The sequence below is a fragment of the Sapajus apella genome, unplaced genomic scaffold (assembly GCF_009761245.1).
Source record: "Sapajus apella isolate SASKATOON/1434 unplaced genomic scaffold, GSC_monkey_1.0 scaffold86, whole genome shotgun sequence".
NCBI classification, from domain to species: domain Eukaryota; kingdom Metazoa; phylum Chordata; class Mammalia; order Primates; family Cebidae; genus Sapajus; species Sapajus apella.
The window spans coordinates 8,076,724-8,093,047 of record NW_022437026.1 but is presented as its reverse complement, the minus strand read 5'-3'; the positions used below and the strand labels follow the sequence as shown (position 1 = coordinate 8,093,047).

General features: G+C 40.8%; 1 protein-coding gene and 1 pseudogene across 1 annotated transcript in view; both read right to left on the bottom strand.

Annotated features, from left to right (window-relative positions):
- The window catches only part of LOC116534298, a 2,549-nt pseudogene extending 809 nt beyond the window's left edge, over positions 1-1,740 (bottom strand).
- LOC116534105 (A-kinase anchor protein 3-like) overlaps positions 1-6,436 on the bottom strand; it is a 41,168-nt gene extending 34,732 nt beyond the window's left edge. Inside the window, 2 exon segments of the mRNA XM_032254213.1 lie at positions 3,023-3,118; positions 6,111-6,436. Coding sequence (XP_032110104.1) covers positions 3,023-3,118 — 96 coding nt within the window. The 5' untranslated portion in view covers positions 6,111-6,436.
- Positions 6,437-16,324: the final 9,888 nt, after the last annotated feature.

The window sequence follows — 16,324 nt, the reverse complement described above, 5'->3', positions numbered from 1 at the left end:
GCCTCCCGGGTTCAGGCAATTCTCCTGCCCCAGCCTCCTGAGTCGCTGGGATTACAGGCACATGCCACCGTGCCCAGCTAATTTTTTGTATTTTTAGTGGAGACGGGGTTTCACCGTGTTGACCAGGCTGGTCTCGATCTCTTGACCTCGTGATCCACCCGCCTCGGCCTCCCAAAGTGCTGGGATTACAGGCTTGAGCCACCGCGCCTGGCCTTGAAGTTCTTTAACCCAGTTTTTTGCCCTTGCAGAGGACTCTTCATTTGTGTTATCATATACAACTATGGCTGCTTGTGTCCTCTGTAGTACATCGGTGCTAGAGGCTACGGTATTGTTCTTGACCAGCTATATCCCATATTTCAAACTATACTTTTGTGTAAGACACACACAGTTTGGGTTAGAAAAGCAGCTGAATCTGTAAAACCAGTTTAATTTATCCAAAATGTCTCTTTTCTGGCTAAGAACTATCACTCTTGGCCGGGCGCGGTGGCTCACACCTGTAATCCCAGCACTTTGGGAGGCCGAGGGGGGTATATCACAAGGTCAGGAGTTCGAGACCAGCCTGGCCAAGATGTTGAAACCCCATCTCTACTAAAAATACAAAAATTAGCTGGGCGCAGCGGCACGTGCCTATAATCCCAGCTACTCAGGAGGCTGAGGCAGGAGAATCACTTGAACCTGGGAGGCGGAGGTTGCAGTGAGCCGAGATCGCGCCATTGCACTCCAGCCTGGGTGACAGAGTGAGACTCCATCTCAAAAAAAAAAAAAAAAAAAAAGAACCATCACTCTTAGATCTCTTCATTTTCTCTTCACTCCCATCACCAGCACTGGCAGCTGGTTTTCTTTTCGGGCCCATATTTCACAAAGAAACAGCTTCTACCCTTCAAGAGTTACCTCAATGGTACTCTCTTAAAATTCATGAAATTGGCCTTTCACAAAATGCAGCACTAGGCTTGATTTGCCAACAGCAGACTCTCTCAGAAGCACTAGTTTGAACTAGTGGAAATATTTTATTTCCAGTATTTGGCCCGTTGGGTCTTGTTGCACCTCAATTAGCCATGTCTAAATTTGAAATAAGACCCTAATTTCAGACTCTTCACTGAACTTCCCAAATTCAAGGGTTCAATTTTATTCTTTCTGGAGGTAAAGAAACCTGAGATGCAGCAAGCGGAGCTGCCAGCCGAAGCTTCCTGGCAGCAAGGGCGAGGCATGGCCCGTAGGACTAGAGTGTGTCTAGAGAGCATGTGTCCAGCAGTGGTGGTGGAGGCCGCGGCGTCTGCTCTTCACGCCGCTCCCCTGGCTCACGTGTCTGTTTTCATGTGTGTATCTTCCCAAATGAATGATAAGGTTCAGTAATTCTTACATTCCTTTTTTTATCCCTCACATTGTTTCTCATTTGGTGAAAAATCACTAAATTCATTTGATTTAGCATTGAAACTGATCTGCCCTTTGCTTCTCCAAATGAAAGGGCAGAGGTAAATCAAAGATTCAGTAGAAGCAGTTTTGGCTGGCCCTTTATAGTAATTGAATATTTATTATCTTTATGCCTTAATGTCTCATGTAGATTTGTTAGTGTTTTCTCTTTAAGGCTACATATAGATTGACCAGATTTGGACAAATAGAAGAAGATGGGTCATTTGCATTTGATTACATGCAAATAAATGTTTGATAAGTGTTATTTATTTATTTATTTATTTTAATTTTGAGACGGGGTCTCACTGTTGCCCAGGCTGGAGCCCATGATCATAGCTCACTGCGACCTCAAACACCTGGGCTCAAGTGATTCTCCCGCCTCAGACTCTCAAGTTGCTGGGACTACAGGTGTGTGCCACCACACCTGGCTAATTTGCTTTTTAGTAGAGACAGAGTTTCGCCATGTTGCCAAGGCTGTTCTCCAAATCCTGGGCTCAAGCAATCCTCCTGCCTTGGCCTCCCAAAGTGTTGGGATTACAGGTGTGAGCCACTTGCCTGTCCTGACATATGTTGTAATAGTCTATTAATAATAGTGATTCCATTAGATTATGAGACCCTTAAAAGGAGAGAATTCTAATTTATTTTTATGTCTCTGACTCTGGCACTCAGGACAGTGTCTGTGCCAGTTATTCACTTACTATCTCTCACTCCAAATCCACCCTTCTTTGCCTTTCTTTGTGACACCAGAGCTGAACTCTAAACATTTCTCCTTTGCAGTTGGCTTTGTCAATAGAGGGTGTGGGGGGACACTGCATGGTCAGGGCAGGAGGGAAGGGCTTCCCTCTGGCAAGTTTCCTGTGGCGGCCACATTCTTTCCAAAGAGATGGGAAGCAGCTTTGGTTGAGGGAGGGGAGCTCTTATATTTACTCAGTTTCTTCCTTGTTTATGCAATCTCAGCCTGGGGGTAGTAGCTGCTTTCTGCATTTGTTACTTCTGGAATTCCTAGAGTCCTCTTTTATGCCTTTTAGTAGTTAACTACCTTTTATTACTAAATAATTTTTAAATATTAAGTTACTGGTATGGTTTTTATCTTCTGACTAGACCCTGACTGATACATTGCCTGATATTAAGTATTTAATAAATGTTTGTTGAATAATAAAGGCAGAATGACAATGTGGCTTAGATGAGAGTTTATAGTTCTGAAAACTTTAAGGCATCCTACATTTTAGAAAATATTTTCTATAAGCCTTGGAGACATTTATCTCCAATTCCTCTGTTGGAAAATTTAAATTTTACAGCTACAATATACACATGACCTATACATATATATTTACATATACATGATATATACATACACGATATATGTTATACAGCTTATATGTATATATATATATTTCATTAATTATAGCATATTAAATACCATATGATGGGAATTTTTTTTCCAGAAAACTATAAATGGGAATGTTTTGTTCTACAGGGGCTCATTTCCTATCCACCTCAAGAATCCCACCGTGAAAAATAAGAGGTTGCTGGTATGGTGGAGAGAATAAGGCTACTGTTAATGACAGCCCCATATTCTTAACTTAGTGTTTATCAAGAGGCTGACCCTTACCATTTTCCGGCCCTGGGCTTGGCTGTCTCCAGGAGAATAGACATCAACTTTGCATACTCCATTTTGACTTTGTAACCAGTCAGCCTTATCTGACATCTGGAAGTAGGAAAAAAAAATAAGAAAGAATCATCAAAAGGGCAGATTATATAAAAGTAAGAAGAAACGTGGTGATCACAGCTAAGGCATGGGAAATATGAAAAATGGGCTGGGCGCGGTGGCTCACGCCTGTAATCCTAGCACTTTGGGAGGCTGAGGTGGGTGGATCACCTGAGGTCAGGAGTTCAAGACCAGCCTGGCCATCATGGTGAAACCCCATCTAAATATATATATATATATATATGTATATAAAATGAACAATGCCTTCAATGGAGATCTTCCCCAACAGCCACTTTAGACCCACTCCACTCTGGATATCTTCATCCTCAGCTCTCAATGGAAGGAAGATTTCTTAAACATATTTGCACCTCTAATGAAGAAGCTAGTGCCTGGTATCTGCTACAGGTGCTTAACACATCTTTGTTAAATGAATGAACCTAGCAGCCATGTCCCACCCCTTTGTGTCCTTGCTTGATGACCCTCCCCCTGTACCCACTGGATTTTCAGTAGACACTCAAAACTCAATGTGACCAAAATAGAATTAATTTACTCCTCCCTTGTTGGTGGTTCTTGCCCTACCAACTTAGCTTTTAAGTAAAAGATGTTTTATTTTTAATTAGTTTCTAAAGCTGTAACTTACTCATACTAGCAGTAAGTCTGGCGTCTCTCTTACTAAAGACAAAACCCTCCTCATTAGCCAAGGATCCTGGGGGAATTCTCAGCCTCTATGGTTCAGTGGAATTTCCGAATATCAGTCAGGACAAAAGAGATGTCATGTGCGCTATCCAATGGGCCTTTGTCCATGGATGCAGTGATTTCCTTGCCGAAGTGAATTCGTTCACAGTCTTCCCAATACTTTGCTCAATTCCCTAATCTCGGTAGTGGCACCACCATTTACCTGGTCTTCTAAGCTGGAAAACTGAGATTCATTTTAATTGTCTTATTCCACCCCAAGCTTCCCTCTTGCTACTATTTCTCTCTTTTTACATTTGCAGTCATTTTTCTTAAATGAATTGCTTATACCTGCTGCTTTCATTGATTGATCATAGTACCTATTCTACGTACTCCTTACTTGGTAGTCTTTGAAAACATGGCCAACTATCATAATGACTTAGAGATATCCACTGATCATCAAAAATTATGAGAATCTTCCCCTCTTTTCTATGTCAGACTTCCATTCCCAGGCTTCCGCATTGACGTTTCCCTTCTTATATTAAAAACTTTGCTCAGCTTATCCCTCCTTCCCTCTTCATCCCCTAGGCCCAGTTGCCATCAAAAAATTTAAAAACCAAAAATTCTGTTCAGACCTATACTTCTTGATTATCCAGGTGGAATGACTATACCATTTCTCCTCCCCAATGCCTCAAACATCTTTATGAAACAGAATATCTCTGTATTTTAATTCCAACAAAATACTGGTTTAAAATACTGTTGTAATCAAGCCCAACAGCTTATCCTAATTTTTTATAGTACAATTGTGTTTTATGAAGAATTGCTTGAAATAAGTGAAGCAATATTAACGCATGAACATCTGGTTAACTGGAAATATTTGTTTTAAATGACATTGGACTGTGGTGAGGATAGACATCCTCCCTCAAAATAAAACCAGCACAGATCAATGAAAGATTAAATACATGACTGAAACTTATATAAGTGGATATGTCATTTTTGTTATACAGGATATTTCAGATAATCATTACAAAGAAAATACAAGATCTTTTAAGAGCTACTTATTCTTTCTCTCACAATAATTTGCACCTGTTTTCACACAGAAATCACTACCTCAGATTATTGAGCTAAGGAAGCAGTTTATTTTAACCTTCCAGGTACCCAAATACAATGGATTCCTTAGGTAAACAATGGGTCCTCCACTCTAATTAGACAGACAAATCACCAAGAGAATTGTGTAAAGATACTGAGTCCAAGTTACCATCCCCTGAAAATCTTATTTCAATGGTTTTTGGTTGGGGAAACTTAGGCATTCTTAAATGCTCCCTGGGTAATTCTAATCTACATCAAGAATAGAGAACTTCTAGACCAGGGCTTATCTGGAGAGACTCTTTGAGAAACACTGGCTAGGTCCAGAAAGATAATTATTTACCAATTTCTTTCAGATTTTCTAACTTTCTTTTATTTTTTGAGACAAAGCCCCACTCTGTTGCCCACGTTGGAGTGCACTAGTGCGATCTCGGCTCACTGAAACATTTGCCTCCCAGGTTGCTCACCACAACCGCTGTCTCCCAAGGGAATATCTAATTCCTTAAGATATTCCAGCACTGCTAACATCCTGAAAGCTGTGAAATTTTCCCATGGCCAATAGAAGGATTGGATTAAAATGTTCCTCAAAAATGTCAATGTGATAATTACCTGGCTCAGCCTCCCAAGTAGCTGGGACTATACCACGCACATCACACTTGGCTAATTTTTGTATTTTTAGTAGGGATAGGGTTTTACCGTGCTGGCCAGGCTGGTCTTGAACTCCTGACCTCAAGTGATCCACCTGCCCTGGCCTCCCAAAGTGCTGGGATTGCAGGTGTGGGCCACCATGCCCAGCCCGATTTCTAATTTTTTTTGTTATTTTAATGTTTTGTTACCTTAACAAGGAAGTTGCTAATGTCCATAAGGTTAAACCCTGTAACATCCTCTGCATAAACATATATACGTATAAATATTTTTAGGCTTGCATCACTATTACATATACTTACATATAAATATTCTTATGCTTGCATCATTACTGTAAAGAAAATAATGAATGGTATTATGATTTGGCCAAAGAATTGGAAGGCTTGGAAGCAGCCTGTCCTAGATTATTGATGTACAAGTGAGAGCCAGAAACACAATCTCTTAACCATCATTTTACATTTCATCCAAATGAGTTACTTCTAACAGAAAAGTGTGACGAAATCAATACATAATTTCCTTATTTAAGCTATATACAATTATAATGCTGAAAAGTGTGCACAAAAAGTATGGAAATTATGTGATCACTTACTGTTACTCAGGATAGGTTCTGAGATATGAGGAAAACTCTTGGTTAATTTATCATTCTTTTCACTAGCCCTCAGTTTATCCCCCCTCCCGCCATGATTACATGGATACAGAATCTGCAATGGAAAGACAAAGATAACAATGACAAATTTTACAGATGAAACTTATTGATCTTACTACCAAATAATGATTTTGACCTATTTATTATTTTTCACATGTGCATTTAAGTAATGAGCTCAAAATGACATTCAGATTTCATGAGTGCCCATCTTATTCTTGGTGCATTCTAGCAGTTCCCAGATGATAAAAAAGGTTCCACTTTTGGACCAATGATTTCTTTTTTTTTTTTTTTTGGGACGGAGTTTCGCTCTTGTTACCCAGGCTGGAGTGCAATGGCGCGATCTCAGCTCACCGCAACCTCCGCCTCCTGGGTTCAGGCAATTCTCCTGCCTCAGCCTCCTAAGCGGCTGGGATTACAGGCACGCGCCACCATGCCCAGCTAATTTTTTGTATTTTTAGTAGAGACGGGGTTTCACCATGTTGACCAGGATGGTCTCGATCTCTTGACCTCGTGATCCACCCGCCTCGGCCTCCCAAAGTGCTGGGATTACAGGCTTGAGCCACCGCGCCCAGCCTTGGACCAAAGATTTCTTAAATGACTATTGTTATTTCTCACTTTCAAATCATTGTTATACAGTCTTGTTAAACAATGAAGACACTAAACATTTTTAGCTTAATTTTAAGCTTGCTTGAATAAGGAGTTGGAAGAAAAATAGCTGGAATGAACAAGCACCCTAAATTTATGGAACTCAAAACACTTTGCAAGCATCTTGGAGGACTACAAATACACAACCTCAAGTTAGGAGGGGAATTCACAGGTATCTTTCAGATTAATTAACTTCCTTGTTCTAGTTCTGCTAAGACATTTCAGTGGAAGACATTAGAGCACTGTACTCTCTTGCCGAATATCCACCCAGCACCCCAGTAATGGCTCTCTAAATTCACCCTTACTTTTTAACCCAGGTCAAGCAAGGGCTACCCTATCCATGAAATATTTTCTAGATACCTAGTGAATGTGATTGCTCCCTCACTGAGGTTTCTATCATATTTTGTTTCAACATGTACTTTCTATCTTGTATTTTAATTTCTCCCATATATTTCTTCTTCTTTACTGGGTGACTTCATAAGGGGAGAGGCATTTTCCTCTTCATCTTGGTAACCCTCATAGTAGCTAGTATCTTAAAACTGGAGCTCAATAATTATCTGCTGGAAGAATGAATATGCACAATCTGCCTATTTTCAGATAGCTCATGTTTTCTTTTGGATTGGAGAATCCAAGAACAAAAAAGAGATGGCTTGCTCAAATTTACTATGGTGGTATTCATATATTCAAGACTTCTTGAAGCTCAACTCCTTTGGGAGATACATTCACCCCAGAGACTTAGTCATGATTTAATAACAGACCTTCCTATTCCACTAGTACAAATAAATCAACATCTCAAAAGTGCTTTTGTATTTTTTTCACAGAAAGAGAACCTACTAGTCAAATATATTCAGCAAACACTTCACTTACTTATGTTCTAGTGTTTTTTATTCTATTTTCTAGGTCCTACGTGTGTGTTTATCTGCATTGTGAAGCTTGTTTTGGACTTTTAAAACTTCCTAATTGTCTTTATAGAAGATAGCATCTATAAAGAGGTACTTTAATACTTATTAACAGTAACGACATTCAGATTTCTAAATCAATGTTTCTCATAATGAAGTGGAAAAAAATAAAGGAAGAGCTAAAGAGTTTAATGAAGTCAGTGAATGGATTCATAAATTACCATAAGTTCAAAAATTGGTAAATAACATCCTGGAGTTAAAGAAAATGATACTTTGTGTTATCTATTAAATTAATGATAAACGGATCGTAGAAGCCATGTTTTCTAACACTCATCTTACAGATGAGGATATTGAGGCTCAGAAAGGAAATGCTAGAATCAGTGAATATATTTCTTTAGATATTCCAGCCCTGCTAACATTCTGGCAGCTGTGAAATTTTTCCATGGGCAATAGAAAGATTGGACTAAAATGTTCCTCAAAAATGTCAATGTGATGATTACAAGTTGAGGAGGAGTGCAAATCTGAACGCCTCTCAGGAAGGGCATAAGCAACACAGGGGCTTAGTAATGGTGGTTGTATCCGAGACCACAGCTCTATCTCAAGGCATTTTTCTCCTGTATCCACTTTAAGTGAGAAGTTCCTGTTTACCCAAGGTTCCTAAACTCATGGAAAAACTCAGATTGTAGAAAGTATAAGTCAAGTTCTTGCAGAGTTGCTACATACTTGATCAAGTTTTGAGGTTTATTCAACCAGGTTTGATTACTAGTTTTGAGAGGGAAGAATATGTTTCTTATATCCATTCTATTTTACTGCTTTCCTTTCTGTAAGTACCTGCTACATTGTAGAAGCTCAATAAACCTGGTTGCTGATTAAATCAGTTTCAATCGATTTTGTTTAAATAAAGATTAGGGTGAGTGAGTGAGTGAGTGAGTGAGTGAGTGTGTGTGTGTGTGTGTGTGTGTGTGTGTGTGTGTGTCTCAATGGCACCACTCATTGTTAAGCTTTCCAGTGGAACTTCTTTATTTTCATGTTCCCTGAGTAGTATCTTCTTCCTCTAGCCCCTGTTAGTACAGATATACTTTCACTACACAGCTATATATCCTGACCTTTCCCAGTTCTCTGTTGTCTAACCAAGGCTTCAGAAATAACAGTGAGAGGATAAAAGTGCATGAGAATCGGACTCAGGGCTATACCAGTTCTCTTTTGCTCTTGGGGCACTGGAAAGAAAAGAACTTTAGGAATGGCCACACGATGAATCGGAAAAATCAATACGTAGCCAAGCTTCTACTCTATCAAATGGGGAAGCAGGAAGTAAGACCCCTCATGTCTCCAACAGGATGGCTGAGGAGATCTTGTCCAATCTGTAAAAAGATCACAATGTCAGCAGCAAAGATGACAGGTTTGACTTTAATGCTGCTGAAGGAGAGGTTTATTTATTTCCAGAGGTAAGATTAGAATTGTCTGAGCAGGCTGGGCATGGTGGCTCACACCTGTAATTCCGGTACTTTGGGAGGCTGAGGTGGGCAGATCACTTAAGGTCAGGAGTTTGAGATCAGCCTACCCAACATGGCGAAACCCTGTCTCTATTAAAAATACAAAAAATTAGCCAGGTGATATGGTGTATGCCTGTAATCCCAGCTACTGGGGAGTCTAAGGCAGGAAAATCACTTGAACCCAGGAGGTGGAAGTTGCAGTGAGCCAAGATTGTACCACTGCACTCCAGCCTGGGCTACAGAGTAAGGCTCCATCTCAAAAACAAAAACAAAAACAAAAAAAAACAATTGGCTGGACAGAAGAACAAGGGTGGGTTGAACATAAAAAGTTGCCTACCACTTGTCACTGAATTCTCCCTTCCAACCACAGAGGATCAGAAAATGGGCTGTTTTATCAGTCCAGTAAGATTTCCTACCTCTGTAGCACTTGAATAGTGAAGCACAGAAGACTCCAGAATATACTTTTGAAGTCAATGAAGATGCTGGGATGTTCTTGCTCAGCTCAAGATCTTGTTTCCTCCCGTGGCCTTCCATGTACCTCCCCCTTGCTGGGACTGGAGAGTGACATCAGAATCACAATTGGTGATATTACTGTTTCTATAGCAACAGTGGTGAGGCTACCAGAAAACGAGTGGTCAAAAAGAGAAAGAGGAGGGGTGAAGTTAAGCTCCAAGGCGCTGATGTTTAGTTTGGAAGGACTGGGATTTATTCTGATTAATTCTCTTTTTAGAGCAGTCGTCCCCAAACTTTTTCACACCAGGGACCAGTTTTATGGAAGACAATTTTTCCACGGATCAGAGTGGGGTGGGAGAATGGTTTCTGGATGATTCAAGCACATTACATTTGTTGTGCACTTTATTTCTATTATTATGCCATGATGTAGAATCTGTGGGAGCCCTGTTTTCCTGCAACTAGATGGTCTCATCTGGGGGTGATGGGAGACAGTGACAGATCATCAGGCACTAGATTCTCATAAGGAGTGCACAACCTGCACTTTCACAATAGGGTTCAAGTTCCTACGAGAATCTAATGGCAGAAGGTGGAGCTCAGCTTTGCTCACTTGCCCACCACTCACCTGCTGTGTGGCCAGGTTCCTAGCAGACCACCGGTCCGTGGCCTGGGGTTTGGGGACCCCTGCTTTAGAGTGTTTAATATAGGCAAGGGAATACGGGAGAGGGACATTTTACCAATGGATTCCACTTAAAACAGCAGAGTAAGTATTACGTATTAACAAATCTAGAACACCGTAGGGGAGAATCAGAAATAAAAGAATTGAGGGTCTAAATTTTATGCAAATCCCATGGAATCACTTTGTCAAATTCAACCAGGACTTTTCTTATTTATAAGCATCTTGCCTTTTGTAAAAAAAAAAATATATATATATATATATTTAGGATATTTTGCCTAAACTGACCATCTCTGGTTTATAATTTGTCTTAGATGCTCAGAGATACAATGAACTAATTTATCTTTTGCAATGCCTGACCTGAGAAGCTGTAGTGGGAAAAATCAGACCACGAGGCAATTGGTTAGCTACTCTTTCTTTGCTTGGGGTGGAGTGGGGTGGGGCGGTCTTTATTACTACATTCTCTGTGGAAATGTTACCTCAGCTATTCTGTAATTAATAATGAAACATAGGACTAATATGTAGTCTCCATGAAGCAAAAAGAACTTCCAAGCAAGGCCACAAGATAATGATGAAAACTGCAACAGATTCAAAAGTGGCTGGTTTATCATAGGCTTCCTTCAAAAATGTTATTTATTGCGGGATGCAGTGGCTCACGTCTGTAATTCCAGTACGTTGAGAAGCAGAAGCGGGCAGATCAGTAGAGGTCAGGAGTTCAAGACCAGCCTGGCCAACATGGCAAAACCTTGTCTCTACTAAAAATACAAAAAATTAGCCAGGCATGGTGGTACATGCTTGTAATCCCAGCTACTTGGGAGACTGAGGCAGGAGAATTGCTTGAACCCAGGTGGCAGAAGTTGCAGTGAGCAGAGATCACGCCATTGCACTCCTGCCTGGGCAACAGAGTGAGACTTTAAAAAAAAAAAGTTATTTATCCATTGATGATCTTTTATATTAGGTCTCAAAAGAGCTCTTGTATTCTTTTCACATAAAGTGCACCTACTAATCAAATATATTTGTTAATATGTCTCATTTTCTTTTTCTTTCTTTTTTTTTTTGAAATGGAGTCTCAACTCTGTTGCCCAGGCTGGAGTACAGCGGCAAGATCTTGGCTCACTGCAACCTCCATTTCCCAGGTTCAACTGATTCTCGTACCTCAGCCTCCCAAGCAGCTGGGATTACAGGTACCCGCCACCACACCTAGCTAATTTTTGTATTTTTAGTAGAGGCTGGGTTTCATCACATTGGTCAGGCTGGTCTCAAAACGCCTGACCTCAAGTGATCCACCTGCCTCAGCTTCTCAAAGCACTGGGATTACAGGCATGAACCACTGTGCCTGGCCTTTTTATCTTTAAAATAAAGAAATGTGGCTTGCTGAGCTCCTAAGATCTCTTCCAGCTTAACATCCTATGATTTGGATACTTCAGTGGTATTTAGATAGTACTACATGGACCTACATATAGTACTTTGCAGGTGACAAAGCATTTTTGCATCCATTATGTCACCCGATTCTCTTAGTAACCTTTTGAGGTACCAGGGTAGGTTTTATTTACCCTGTTAGACAGGTGTAGGAGCTTGTCCAGGTCACAGCTAATAACTGATAAAACTGGGAATGGAATCTAGTATTCTGGGTGTTAAAAATCAGTGTTCTTGGGCCGGGCGCAGTGGCTCACACCTGTAATCCCAGCACTTTGGGAGGCCGAGGCGGGTGGATCACGAGGTCAAGAGATCGAGACCATCCTGGTCAACGTAGTGAAACCCCGTCTCTACTAAAAATACAAAAAATTAGCTGGGCATGGTGGCGCGTGCCTGTAGTCCCAGCTACTCAGGAGGCTGAGGCAGGAGAATTACCTGAACCCAGGAGGCGGAGGTTGCGGTGAGCCGAGATCGCGCCATTGCACTCCAGCCTGGGTAACAAGAGCGAAACTCCATCTCAAAAAAAAAAAAAAAAAAATCAGTGTTCTTTCAGCCGGGCACAGTGGCCCATGCCTGTAATCCCAGCACTTTTGGAGGCCAAGGTGAGAGGAGGTCTTGAGCCCAGGAATTTGAGACCAGCCTGGGCAATACAGTTAGACCCCATCTCTTAAAAAAAAAAAAAAAATCAGTGTTCTTTCATTTATACCATGCAACCTTGAAACTAAAATTGAGAACATGAGGCAGTGTTTAACTTAGAGATTTTAAATAATATAATTAGCCGTGTTACACAGGAGTTCCAAGGTTGCTGATAACAGTCAGGGTCTGTCAATCTGAACCAGGAAAGTATGTTACTATCCATATTGGTCCCAGAATCAAGTATTAGCGAATTGTGTTAAATGAACATAGGATGAAGCCAAGAAATATTACAGTGTAGCATTATTAAGCTTCTCTGGTGAAATTCAAGGGTTTCTTTTGTCTTCCAATTCAATTTGGTAGGTGACACTTCAGTAAACGGTAGGGGTAAGAAAGAGTGGAAACAGCCAAGATTTCAAGCCTAGTAATAAAGCAACTCCTACATCCCTACGCACCTCAGGCCTTTTTGTCTATCCCAGAAACACATACTTTTCCTGAAAAAACAAAGCACTGGAAGGATTACCAACTAGAAAAAACCAGCCCTCCCCAAACTATGTGGTTTTTCTGATAAGCCCAAGGTATGTTTCACAGGATCACTGGTTGCTGTCTCTTACCCAGGAATCTGGAGAGGTTGACCATAATAAAGTATTTTAAAATCCAAGCACTTAGTCTAACCTGGAATTTCCTCAGTCTCCAGATGGCTCTTTGTAGAACAATGCGGATTCTCAAAGGTGTCCATAGTTAAAAAATTGCAAGCCATTACGCTACAGAGAGCCATCTGCAGGTTCCCCTTAGATGTTCAGATGGCACACATGGTCACTAAATTTTAACATAATATTTCAGGAAGCTCACAGATTTCCTGAAGCCCACCCATGAATCACAATCCTGGTTAGTAACTCCTGGATTCATATGCCAGGTGGTGATAAGTGCTTTGGTATATAAACTTAAACCAAAAATTGGTGGAATGATTACCACCTTGGATAGGATGGTCAGAGTTGTTTTCTCCGAAGAGGTCACTTTTGAGCAGACTTGAGCTGGTGCAGATACCTGAGTGGCCATTCCAGGAAACGCCAACAGCAAGCGCAAAGGTCCCTAGGAGAGAATGTGCTTGGGGGGCTCGACGTACATTTATTCACTTGGGACACACCCTAATTTCGGTTTCTCCTCTCCACTTTCCCCCTCGTCCTTGTCTCCCTTTCTCTCTCTCCTGGGCCCTGGACCTCCCGAGCGCAGGGGGCTACGCCTCCTTCTTCCCCCGGCCTCACCAGGGCTGCCTTAGCTGACATTTTCAAGGAACAGGAAACTGGGAGTCAGGAAAGCTGAGGTCTTCTACCGAGGTCTTGCCATTTTGCATGTCCTGAGTCAGTCACTGGTTAACTCTGAACTTCAGGTTCCTCGGCACTTAGAGATTATAAACAAAGAGACATCTTTACAGCCTATTTCAGATCTAAGATTCCAACAGCCAAATTCTATTCATTCCTTTCTTTCCCCTCTCCTTCACTAGGCTCCCTTCCTGTCTCCTCTCTTCTCCCAGCTGTCTTCTTAACCACCATGCTACCGAAACTCTTTTCCTCCTGGTTAGAGTCTGCGCAAACAGGCGTGGAAGACAAATTTTGACCCAGCTTAGCAGCCGTAGTCAGCCAGGCGTGCCGTCGTGGGGAATTGTGGGTGAAGATGGCCGCCGCCGTGCAATCCCGGCTTGTCCGGGCCCTGCTAATGTCACGTGTGTGTCACCGGGAACGGCGACCCCTGATCGGGATTCCGAGTCGGGGATCTAAAGTTTTGGGAGTGGCGCCTTGCTGCAGCGGTCACGCCGACTTCCTAGGCACTCTGGTTTTTCTAGGTCTGGAGCTGCCTCTGCCTGGTTTCTCCCTTTGCTTTCCACTTCCCCGGCTTACATACTCAACTGTACACCTTGGGAGGGGACAAAAGATCTTGAGCAGCGGGAAGCAAAGAGGAGAAAGCAGGGGGTACGTAAGGGATCGAGAGAATCAGAGTTCTGATATAGTTGTAAGGGTTTAGGGTTATGAGAAATATTTGTATGGGGCGGGGAGAGAAATCTGTAAGGGAGCAAAAAAAGCCCAGTAGCGAGAGGTTTTCTTAGATTGGCTTTATGACCTTGTGCAAAAAAATAGGTCTCAATTCAGATTCTTCATGGCACGATGGAAATGATAATATTACAATTTCTGGGAGGTTCTGATAAGATTAAATGAGCTAATGTTTATAAAAGCATCCAAAAAAACCAAAAGCGTCTCTACTGATGTAGAATGTGTTGGGCCGAGTGACTTGGAGTCTGGGGGAGAGAAGGATGTTTGAGGAGAGAAGAATCAGGAGCTGGGTGGAAAAGAAAGTGAAAAAGAATGGAGGCTATCTTAAAATTTGTTAGCATTATTTGTTTTCTTTTCTAATCTGATTGGATCTGCTCCCAGTTTTCAAATTGAAAACATACATTTGCCCTTCCACTCACTAAAAAGCAAGGCAATTAAAAATACGGTTATACTTCATTATTATTCTTTCACCGTCTACTCTTCCACAAATATATTCCAATCAAACTCCAAAAGTTGTATTTGTTCTTAGTGTATTTTAATCTTACAGAATATCATTTGCTTTCAAAATTGGCTCATGTCAGAATCACTCGTAGAGCTTTACAAAAAATAGAAATGAAGACTGATTTTAGAGCGATTGAATCAGAATTTGTGAGATTGCTTCTTGCACCTTAAATTTTTAAAAGCACCACAGATAGGTTTGATGTTCAGTCTAAGGTAAAGATTAGGAGTTTAGAGGATCCTCTTTTTTTTTTGTTTTCCATCATGTTTAGAACTCCTGCATACCACTGGGAAGGTGGTGGTGCACATCACTTATGGTGGATAGTTTTGTAGTCACATGTCTTTGCAAAAGCATTTGCTGGTTCTTGTTAATCTATTACATTTGTATGATATAATGTAGATTGTGAATGGTAATCACTGTTTATTGAGTACCTGCTATCTGCCATATCCAGTTCTAGGTATTTTAATCAATTTTCTCTCTCTTTTTTTTCTTTCCGTTTATTTATTTTATTGCATTTTAGGTTTTACTTACCTTCCTCTGACTGACACCATAGCTTAACCACTCTGTGTTATTGTGTGCTAAAGTAAGTTTTTGAGTAAATTCTGGAGAGGCAAGTCTAGTATGTAAAATAATCCACACACTATAGGACAGAACTGTGTAAGACAACTATATATAGTTAAGCATGGCAAGACTGTTACATATCACAGGAAATCATAAAAGGGAAGGATTATCATTTGAGGTACTGAAGGAAGATTGGAAGACGAGTGGAGAATTGTAGTGCTCCCATTGATCTCTTTAGGGCTGTTATGATCTGGAAAGTCTTCTGGGAAAGACAAGTGGGTGAGAATGGAGTCATGAAGTATTCAAGAGGCAGTGTAATGACTACTGGTATATCTGGGTTAGTGGAAAAGGAGATTGAATGGGTTAGATGGGATCAGACAGTGGAGAACTTTGAAAGCCAAGCAGAGTTTAGACCAGTAGTCTCCAAAGGGAGTTGTGCAAGAGGACCTAATAAGTTATGGAAATATAATATTAGAACTCCTAAAAACTCTTTTCTATAGTAACAGTAGCTAACACTTATGTAGTTTGAACTGTATGCTAGACACTATTCTAAGTAATATATGATTTATAATGTGTATATAATATTGGTACTATGTAGAGCATGCATATAATTTTTAAAATACTTTTAAAAAATTAATGCACTGTGCAAGCAAATACGTTGCAGTAGGAAACCAACTTAGGTTTTTAAGCAGAGAAATATAATGAATATATTGTTCTTCTAATAGTACCCATAATAAACGGAAGAAAGAGATGCTAAAACCAAAGAGAATAATAATTTATATTTATTGAGCACCTACTATTTGCAAGGCAGTGTGACGGCTGCTCGCCCATATATTA